The sequence below is a fragment of the Cotesia typhae genome, unplaced genomic scaffold (genome assembly GCF_013202065.1).
Source record: "Cotesia typhae breed Kobodo isofemale line unplaced genomic scaffold, CoteBio_Ctyphae scaffold_91, whole genome shotgun sequence".
Taxonomy (NCBI): domain Eukaryota; kingdom Metazoa; phylum Arthropoda; class Insecta; order Hymenoptera; family Braconidae; genus Cotesia; species Cotesia typhae.
In genome coordinates, this window is record NW_027423781.1 from 1,848,679 (window position 1) to 1,860,267 (window position 11,589).

General features: G+C 30.9%; 1 protein-coding gene across 1 annotated transcript; it reads left to right on the forward strand.

The window, feature by feature from the left end:
- The first annotated feature begins 1,806 nt into the window (after nt 1–1,806).
- On the forward strand, nt 1,807–5,466 carry LOC141537589 (cysteine dioxygenase type 1). The gene is made up of 4 exons (XM_074258646.1): nt 1,807–2,227; nt 3,786–3,927; nt 3,995–4,283; nt 5,344–5,466. The coding sequence occupies exons 1-3, from the start codon at nt 1,971–1,973 to the stop codon at nt 4,265–4,267; spliced, it is 672 nt and encodes a 223-aa protein (XP_074114747.1). The 5' UTR covers nt 1,807–1,970; the 3' UTR covers nt 4,268–4,283; nt 5,344–5,466.
- The last annotated feature ends 6,123 nt before the right edge of the window (nt 5,467–11,589 follow it).

Consider the following 11,589-nt stretch of genomic DNA (forward strand, 5'->3'; position numbering starts at 1 on the left):
GAACAATATCATGAAAAAAACCCCGCTAACATCATAGATAAATATTAAAAAACAAATTATGCAGATAACTAAATTGTATCGGCCTTCGTTTTATTATCTCAACTTTCAAATACCGGTTAATTTCTAAACACATTTATTCGTTCGAGAAAAATTATTAGAACTTTCTAGTTTCCTTATAATCCCCATTAATTTTCCGCCTGACAGGCTAACGTCTATTTAAAAAAAAAAAAATAATTTTTAAAATAAGTTTTATTATGATTTACAGAGGGAAAAATTGAGATTGATTTTGTGAATATTGAATATATAGCTTGAAAATGATAAAAAAATAATAAAGAGGGTGACGAGAGCTTCAGAATGACAACCCACACACCTGTGATTGCTCATTTTTGATCACATTTGACATTTATGTTAGATGAATGTCACATAAGATCACTTTTGAAAAATTATAGGAATTTTTTAAGAAATTTTCCAGAGATTACGAAAAAGTCTAAAGTAATATTGATACACTGAAAAAAGGAAAACAATTTGGAAAATCCAAAAGTGGACTCTTTATAATCTTATTTTTCAAGGGACGCAAAATTTTTTGCTGTGTAATAATCAGAATTTCTTAAGGTATGTTGAATAAATTAAAAATATTTGACAATTATTTTTAATTTTTTAATATTAATAAAAATACACATATAGGAATACATTGACGATTAAAATTAATGTAAAGTCTTCTTTAGTAATGTTTTGATGATAAAAATTATATCTAATAATGTTTTTGTGATACAAATTTCACTTAGAAGTATATTTCATTAAAAGATGACTTTTTTGCACAGAATTGACGCTTAAAATCAATGTAAGGTTATTTTATCAACATATTAATGGTATTATGGTAGTACGTAATAAAAATATAAGATTGAAATGTTAATTATATGTTAAATAAGTATAGTAACACAAAAAATAATGAGTTTATGTTGCATTGATATAAAAAATCAATGCAAATTTTTTATATACGATTTTGATGATATTAATCGTATCTAACAATATGGTATAGCTTCTAAAATTTCAAATTAAGTCGCCTTTACCGAAAAAGTACAATTTTTTACTGCGTTGACGCTCAAAATCAATGTAAGGCTTTTTGCTACATTTCTTTAGTATTAATTATAACTAACAATGATACAGTTTCTAAAATTTTCCTTTGAGTTGTCGTCTAACAAAAATTGACATTTGTACACACTACATTGATACTCAAAATCAATGTAAATTTTCTTTCTTTATTTTGATAATATTATTTATATATAACTATAATGCAGTATTCAAAAATTTAATTTTTCTTGTTATTACACAATTATGTACTGCATTGACACTCAAAATCAATATAACGTTTTTTCTATATATATATTTATATGGTTAATTATGACTAACTACAGCACAAAAATTTTCATTTGACTGGTCATTAAACAATTCTATACTGCATTGACACTCTAAATCAATGCACTGTTTATTGCCGTATCCTAGGATCAATTGATGGAATTTCTCTAAAATTTTGACATGTAAAATTTTTATAATTAACTCAAATTGAAAAATTCGTATTCCGAGGACATGTCGCAACAATTGATAACTAAACCCATTAAATAATTGATAAACTGTAAAAAATTATCAACAATGGAAATGAACGACGTAAACACATTACATATATTCGATAGATGTACAACGATATTAACAGCGGAGTAGGGATGACTATATTACAGTTACTTATACATTACACTTGACTTGTTTTGTGCTGTTTGTTAAGAATAAGGTATAGTCCTATAGTATACCACATACTCAAACCGCGTTCACAATTATAGTATTCTTACTCTCAAAGCACATTCTGTTCTCGAACGTGTACAACGCTCGTAACATTGATTCTCAGTCTACCGATCTCAAATCGAGATTTTCTCCAAGATTGCTTAGTATATCTGTAAACTAAAGAAAGTGATAAAATGTCAACTTGTAGCACTAACACGTGTAAATTAATAAAACGCGCTAAATTGAACAATATCGATGATGGAATCGAAGAGGATCAAGTTATTGTGAATGTTGACGAAACTTTAACGATTACTCTCGAGGAACTTATTAAAGAATTGTACGAGGAATTTAAAACAAACAATGTTAATGTCGATCGAATTCAGGCATTGATGGCTTCGTACGATAGCAATCCTGAGGATTGGAAGAAATACGCTAAATTTGATCGTGATCGGTAAGTTTTTTTTTTTTTATTTTACATCAAGATTTTGCTTTAGAGTACAAGTTTCTTTTTTAGTGTATTGATTTTAAGTGTCAATGCAGTACATTAACATTTAATACATTTAGTTTTGAACGTTAAAACAATGGATTTATTTTAAATATCAATACATTGCATTGATATTGAAAGTCAGTGCATTAGCAGTAAAATTTGGATATCAATAGGCTGCATTGATATTTCGATGTCAGTCGGTACATTGTATTGTCTTTTGAGTCCCAATACGTTGAATGTCGATATATTGCATTGATTTTGAGTGTCAATACACCGCATTGATTTTTGAATAACAATACAATGTATTGATTTTTAGTGTCAATGTATTGTACTGATTTTTTTACTGTCAATGTACTGCATTGACTTTTAATGTCAATGTATTGTATTGATTTTTAATGCCAGTAAACAGTATCAACTTCAAATGGAAAAATATTGCATTGATTTTCAGTGTCAATGCACCGCATTGATTTTTAATGTCAATACATTATATCAATTTTTAAATGTCAGTAAACAGTATCAATTTCAAGTGAAATAACATTGCATTGATTTTTACTGTCCATACTCTGTATTGATTTTTAAATGTCAATACGCTGCATTGATTTTGAATGTCAATTCACTGCATTGATTTTCAACGACAATACACTCCATTAATTTTTAATGTCCATGCAGTATAAAAATATTTTTTGTAAACAAATTTTTGATTCAATAAAAAATCATTAAAATTGATATTAAAAAGTTCATTAATTAAGAATTAATTTATGAAGATAAATAATTATTTATACTTAATTGCTGTCAGGAGTGATTAAGTTAATATAAAGGTTAACAAATATCTATCGGGACCACCGATATCGCTTTATATGTTTTTTATTTGTTTATTTATATATGGTAATTTTTAATTAAACAATCGGAAATTTTACATTCGACAAGTATTACAAAATTTAAGTTATGAAATATTATATTCTTTAAACATAAACATGACATTTACATATATTTATTTTATTTGTTCGATTGGTTAGACAGATGATTAATGTGGTCGATAGATTTCTCAATTTATTATTATTATTATTATTATTATTATTAATTATTCATGGAAAATTAAGTAGATCGGTTTTTGTAGTCTGACATAATCCAAATTAATTAATTTATTTTTAAAGTATTTTTGTTGCAATAAATGTTTCCGATGGTTATTAATTAAAGTTTTATGTAACTTTTTATAAAAAATTGTTTATGAAAATAGATTTAACTGTATAAGTTTCTAAAGTAGTTACAAAATAATTTTTTATAAATTTAGTACAGTTTTTAAATGATTATATTGAGTAATATAAAATTATTTAAAATTATATATATTATTTAAAGTTGTACGGAACAATATTAAATTACACGAAATTGAATTTTTAATGTAGGGCAATACTGTAAAAAATAATTTTATAAATCCAGATAAAATCGATAAAATCGATAAAATTGATATAATTTTATAAAAAAAAAAAATTAAACGTATTTTTAAATAATTTTTCTAAAACAGATACACAAGAAATTTAGTTGACGAAGGAAACGGAAAATTCAATCTAATAGTCCTTTGTTGGAATCCGGCTCAAGGGTCCGCAATTCACGATCACTCTGACTCACATTGTGTAATGAAAATTCTCCAAGGTCAGCTGATCGAGGTAACAAAAGCCCTTCAGAGAAACAATAGCAATTAAGACTCGCTCAACTTCCTAAAAAAAATTCCAGACATTGTACACCTGGCCTCGAGAGAACCCAAAGTACCCCGGAAAGGTCGCCGTAGATGAACTCGAGTCAAACGTCCTGCAAACGAATGACGTGTGTTACATCAATGACTCGATCGGGCTTCATCGCATGGAGAACCCAAGTAAGACCGAACCAGCAGTATCCTTGCACCTGTACTCCCCGCCGTATTCATCCTGCAATGCCTTTGACAGACAAACCGGGAACCGGACACCTTGTAAAGTCACATTCTGGTCCAAATATGGCATGAAAAATTAAAATAACATCTAATGATGTGAGTATAGTATATTTTATTATCTTTTATGCTGAATTGACGCTCAAAGTCAATGCAATACTTTTTATCTACATTTTCATCGTAAGATTAAGTTAATTAACTAGTTAATTTTCTAGTCGGGAAGATTTCAATGAAAATTGTCGTTTTTTTGCTGCATTGATACTCGAAATCAATATAATATTTTTCAATGCAATTACAGAGGCTATTCTTCTTAAGAAAATGCGGTTAAATTTTAAATAAAAGCAATTTTACCAGTAAGATGACAATTGTATGCTGCATTGACACTCAAAGTCAATGTAATCATTCTGACTTGTTATTTTAATTTAGATTTTACTCTAAAGTCACTTAAAACTGTCAATGCAATGTAAAATCGTCGCTGTCAAAAAAACCGCCACTTCACGGCCTTATGCCATAAATATCTATTTATGCTGCATTGACAATTAAAGTCAATGTTACATCTTTTTGTTATTTCGACAGGAACATCGCCCTAAAATTTTCTTAAATTTTTTTTTATTTTATACCGCATTAACGTTCAAAATCAATGTAATAATACTTATTTAATAATAATTGATGATTAATTTTATGATAATAAATGCTTAAAATAAATGCACTTTATTTTTCTCCCAATATTTCAAGATCAATTTGACAAAATCAATACTAAAGCATCTCAAAATTTTCTGTTCCAAAAATTTAATAAATAAATAAAATAATTGATAAATTCTTTAAATTTTCTGACTATAATAATTGTTTTATGTTTTATCAATAATTATAATAATAATATTATAATCAGTCAGTAAATAAGTTAGCGATAACGATAAACAAGGTTATCGTCATCCACTAACGCAACGAGCTCCGAAAACAACAACTACTATTTATCAAAAACAATTAAATCAACGGGGTTATGATTCGCGATAAACGGTTTAAGTTCATTTCCTACAGATGGTAAAATACTTTTAAGAAAATAATGTATCAAATTATTGCTACATCTACTATTACAATGTATAACTTAGATTAATGATGTGTCGACGAATTATCTAACCATTTTTTTTCCTTTTTTCAGGGGCTGACGTCATATGTTAAAGTATGACTTAGGAAAAAAAAAAAATCGATGAAAACTTTTCTATTTATAACACAAATATTTTTCTATGAATATTAACAAATTAATAAAATTATTTTTGAAATATTTTGAGCGACTTTGTTATTGTCTTCTTTATCGTTACTCATAGTCAATGCAAAAATGAAAATTGAGACTCTCAAAGGATGTAGACACTTCCAATAAATCCATATTCGATAGCAAAATGAATACATTGAGTGCAAAGAGCTAAAAAATGTGATGAGTTGAATTTTTTGAGCGTTAAATTATGGAATTTTTGGCTTTCCTAATTTTTTTTTTTTTTTTTTTTTTTTTTTTTTCAAATAAAGAATTTGTGTGTTGAAGGTTATTAACTTATTTTTTTAATAATTAAAAATAGTTGTGAAAGATAATTTTAATGATTGGTTTTTTGGTAATAAAAAAAGAAACTTATTTTTATTTACTGATGCAATGAACTTCTATTATTGAAACTTAAAAACTATCAAGTGATAGTGTACGTATACATTGATTGTCGGACAAACGGATAAAATTTTTACCGCATTGACACTGGTAATCAATGCAGAAGGAATTTTTGGTGATGCATTGATGGTCATACCAGCATGCGCCGTCTAAAATAGGTTGACACGTCCATAAATTCATCATGAAATTATTTTTACGGCAGATACATCTTCTATCGAGAGAACACGTTGAATGCCAATGCTCGCCGCAGTCCAGAGTTCCGTTGCAACTGACCAGTGACAAAGCTGCAATAAATCATCAAATTTTGGTAATTTTTAAGGTCTTCACTAGGGTGTGCCAAAATTTATCAAGTATCGGATTTTATTAGATAGGATACTAAATGTTTATTAAGATGTTATAATTAAGGAATCACGGGGCGGTTAATTTAAAGTTAGTATATTTATTAAAAGAAATTTGCAGCTATGTTTAGGCATTTTCTGAGATATTTCGGGGTGAGAGGATTTATTTGATTTTCATAGAATTTTTAACAGGAAATTCAATTGGGCACTTCTGACCAAATTTTGAATTTTCAACGGAATTGCCCAAACTAAGCTTCTGTTAAAAAGTTCTATGAAAATCAAATAAGATTTGATGGAAATTTTTTCGAATTGTGACATCAAAAACTTACTCAGTTTACATTGACTGCTGGATACAGCCGTGTAGTTGGCCTTGCATCGACACTGACTATCAATGCACTCAGAAGGATAAATTGTACAATCACGATCGTTTGTGCAATGACCGCCTAAACTTGGAGCGCATTCATATTTAGAGAGTCCAAAGTGATTGACGATGCAAGCGCAGAATTTATCAGCCGGGCAATAACTATTTTCTATGTTATTGCAATCGGAATCATCCTTACAAGGATAGCCCAGTGAGGCTGTCGGATAGTTTAATTTAAATATAAAGTTCAAATAATCAGAAAAGAAATTAGCTTACGTGGTACGCATTTGTTGCTAGACGGAAAGAAATTTGGTTCGCATTGACACTTATGATCAATGCAGTCAGAGTAAGCAATATCGCAGTAGGTTTTGTCAATACAATAACTTCCTAAATATTTTGCCAGCAGTGTTGTGTTCCGTACAGCTGGAGCTAAAATAGTCCGATGATTGCAGAGCAACGTAAGATCTTCTAAAAAAACAATTTTAAGTCCTTTAAAATACAAGCGTTCATTATCAAAAACTTTTTCCGTACCGTCAATGCAGTAACTGCTGGTCAGAGGCAAAAATCCAGCAGTGCATTGACACTTTTCGTCAATGCATTCGACATTCGGCGCCGGGCAGTCGCTTTTGTCCCAACAAAAGCCGCCAAGTAACGATACGCATCTCGTAGAATTTAAGGGGAAGTATGTTGAACTGCAAACACATTTTTGCGTCCTCGAACATTTTGCGTTCATTATAAGTCGGCATTGACTCTTCTCTGTGCAGTATTGTCCCAATTTAGCTGAACCATAACGACAACTCAGTGTAAAAATTAATATTTAAGCCTTTAAATTTGTTTATTACTTGGCAAACATAATCCGCTTTCGATTAACCAAGAGTCAGAGGTGCATTTGCACTCATTATCAATGCACTCAGAATTTTGAAGCCCACATTCATCCGTTGCGGAGCAGTATGTTTTATTTGCTGACACACAGATTTTATTTATTAGTATGAAACCTATTCCACAATAACATTGATTTCTCGAGCATAGTGCATTGCCATTTTCATCACAATCAGCATCTATGTCGCATGAGACATTCATGATCACTGAAATTAACAATTTTACTTGTTAAAAGCGCTCTTTCATTGAAAACAATCGATAATTCTTACATAACATGCAATTATTATAGTAAAAACTATATCCTTGCTTGCATTGACACATATGGCCAATACAGTCAGAGTTATCAGCTGCGCATTGTTCGTCTGCACAATAGTTGCCGATTTCTGGCAAGCATCTACCATTCTTGTACTGATAATTCGGCAGGCATTTACACTTTCCGACACACATTGAATTATTAACACGGTTACTGCATTGAATATCATCATCACAGACGGTAGTGTTGAAAGCTTTAAAAATGAATTAATTATTTTAGCAATCATTTTGTACAATTGAAATTATACTTACGTTGTTGACAATGCTGCGTATTGAATGGTGAAGATCCATGCCTGCATTGACACTTATAGTCAATGCACTGCAAATTTATCGATATACATTCACTGTCAGAGGTACAAAAACCACCCAAAATAGGTGCACATAACTGAGTTTTAAATCCAACTACATTGCTTGCATTTACTAAAATAATCAATGCAATTTCGTAATTATTGTCATTGTTATTGTTATCATATTTAAAGTTGGATGGTAGAGATAAGATATTTACATGGAAGACACATTTTCATTGCATACGGAAAATAACCTTCTTCGCATTGACATCGGCCGTTAATGCAGTGAGAATTCGTCGGGTAACACTCTTGTTCTTGGCAAGATTCACCCAAGTTTGGCAGACATGCTGTTGAGTTGACAGGGACGTAGTTTTCAATGCAAATACACTGGTTGTCCGCAGAACACCTCGCGTTTTTTAGTTTTTTGCAATGTTTTTGTGCGACACAATATCGGCCTAGTCGCTCTAAAGAATTAATTAATGGATCAATTTAGGCAATGCAATCAATACAAAATCAATGTAGTCAATACAGCTAATGCAATGAATGCAATCAATACAATTAATGCAGTCAATGCAGATTCTATTTAATGCTATTAATTCAGTCAATATAGAAAAAATATCTACTGTCCTGTTAATACCTTTTTCTACGCAATAGTAGATACCATATGGACTTTGTGCTTTGCATTCCAAGTCAGGATCGCAGCAAGGCTGATCTCTCATAGCAAGACACTGTTGAAAAAACTCGTTACTATTAATAAAAATATCTAATATAAATAATTATTTTTTACTGTACCATTTCTCCATCTTTGTTGCACGATTCAAAGTCACCCAATGTCGAATCGACGAAAATAAATATTACGCAAAAAAAAATTTTATACGAAACTAACATTATTTTTAAGTCGTATTTATTTGGGCAACACTTTACTAATAAGTGTTGTAAAAATCTAGCTTGTGCTAACAACTTTTTTTTTTTTTTTTTTTTTTTTTACATTTAATGAGTTTTTTTATGACTTTTATAAGTGTATCGTTAAAAATATCATTAGAGGATTGTCAACATCGCTCAATAAACTTATCTTGAAATTTTTTAAAAGTTTAATTTATTTTTACATCAGCTTCCATCGTAAAATATAAAATATCTTTTTAACAAAATAATTATAACAATAAAATCTGCATTGACGTTCAAAATCAATGCAGTGATGCTCTATAAATAATGACGTTAATATGTATTCGACGAATCATATTTTCACACACAAATTTTTAGCCACAACTACGTAACCAGGATTACATTGACACCTATAGTCAATGCAAGCCGAATTTTGAGCAATGCATTGATCATTCTTCCAGCAAATTCCGCCAAGGAGTGGCAAGCACATCGCTCTACTCAAAGAAATATTATCATCGGCTTTGCAGACACATTTATTGTTCAAACATTCGAAGTGTATACTGTCGGCGCATTCTGAGACATGCCGACACGAAAACATCAAAGAGGCTGAAATGTATCAAACTGTCAGTCAGATTCTAATTTCAATTATTCCAAAACTTACTTGTCAAGCATTGGCTACTTGAAATAGCCGATGAATCCTCACTGCATTGACATTGGCCGTCAATGCACTCATGGTTATTAAAAAAGCACTCGGATTTGTTAGAACAGAGACCGCCGATGATTGGTGAGCACAAAAAATCGCCTTTTCCAAAGTATTTGTCCCTGCATTGACACACATTGTCTGCACACTTGGCGTTTTTAATAAAATCGCAGTCTTCGTCGTGTTTGCACGCTGTTCCAAGCGATTCTGCACTCAAAATCAATGCAGTCAAATTCTGATTTAATCATAATAACGAAAATGTTTCTTACTCGGCTTGCAGCTTTTCCGATCGATTAGCTCGTAATTGTGACTGCATTGACAGATATGATTAATGCAAGACAAATTTCCAGCGATGCAGTTGTCATTTGAGGAACAAAATCCGCCGAAAAGTGCTACGCAGTTGCCGTCAACTTCGAGGCTATCTTCTTTGCATTGACACTGATTATCGATACAAATTGTATTTAACAAATCCTGACAGTCAAAATTGTCTCTGCAGGCTTCATTGATGCGAACTGAAACAAATGCATCGTCAATTAGCTCTTCAGTTAACACTCGAGCTGCAATCAAAATATTTACTCGATACGCATTCAGAGTCAGAAAAAGAGGCGTATCTTGGCTTGCATTGACATTCATAGTCAATGCACAGCGTATGAGGAGCTATGCAGGAATGATGCCCGGAACAAGCTCCGCCCAGGGCTGAAAGACATTGATTAGGACCCCGTTGCAGGTAATTTGATCGACAGGAACATGTTTTTAAGGCGGAACATTCCGCGAACGGAATTCCGTCGCAATCTGCGTTGACGGAACACGATTGGTTCAAATTAGCTGAAATTAATTTTTTGTAAGTGTTTTATCAATTTTATTTTTTACAGTCAGAGGGAGAGGATCTTACTTGCGAGACAGCGATCGTCAGATTTTAAGAAATTCGGACTGCATTGACACTGATAATCAATGCAGACAGAATTTACAACTGCGCAAGGTTCCTTAGAGCAAAAGACACCCAATTTCGGGGCACAGTATGTCGAGTTTAATTTAATGTAGTTTGAACTGCATTCACACTTATTGTCAATGCATTCGGCGTTGTGGAATTTAAAACAATCGGAAGTAAAGATGCATTGAGATCCCAATTGTTCTGGAAAATTATTAAATTGTTCAAATTATTTTAAATTGAGGTAAAGAATTCGGACGAATATTGGAAAGATGGAAAGTAGAAAAAGTTTTGGAGATTTGTGCGGATTCAATACCTTGTTCCATGCAGATGTACAATCCGGGCGTCTCACTTACTTGGCATGGAACTGCTTCGTCACAGCACGGTACTGCGTCCTCCGGATTACACTGTCAAATCAGTAAAGGAGAATCGATGTCAATGTTTGATCATAACGAGGCAAACGGCGACGTTACAAAAGGTTAATTGTTTGTACTGACCGATTGTCCTGCAGCCTGGCATGCATCTTCGTCGTTACTGTAGTACAATGCATTGATACTCAAAATCAATGTAGTTAATATTGTAAAGAATAACATTTTTATTGACGTTTGTCGTTCCGTTTTATAATTTTTGGAATATATAGTGGTAAATTAGAAATAAAAAAATGTATAATCACTTAAAATAAAATTTTATTGATTGAATTTCCTGATAGAAAATAGATTTTATATGAACGAGTGATAAAAATATAATTTTGTTTAAACATAATTTTATTATTGTAGGTTCATTACAAATTTTCAGACCAAAAATAAATTTAATGTATCCTATAGATTTGAAATTTCAATAATTTAAAACAAAAAAATATATTTTCACGATTATTTCTAAGAATTATTGGCAACAACTATTAAATTTTTGCTGCATTGACATCAAATATCAATGCAGATTCAATCATAGGTTTAAAATTAGAAAAATATAAAAGAACTTATTAATTTTAACAATTATATTTTCAAAACACATGAATTATTAGCTACTGGAACAAAATATGTTCTGCATTGACACCGATAATCAATCGA

Excerpts from the sequence above, each read along its gene's own strand:
- LOC141537589 (XM_074258646.1), top strand. The coding sequence starts at position 1,971 with ATGTCAACTTGTAGCACTAACACGTGTAAATTAATAAAACGCGCTAAA. Across the intron at positions 2,228-3,785 it reads GCTAAATTTGATCGTGATCG|ATACACAAGAAATTTAGTTG; the intron begins GTAAGTTTTTTT and ends TTTCTAAAACAG. Across the intron at positions 3,928-3,994 it reads TCCAAGGTCAGCTGATCGAG|ACATTGTACACCTGGCCTCG; the intron begins GTAACAAAAGCC and ends AAAAAATTCCAG.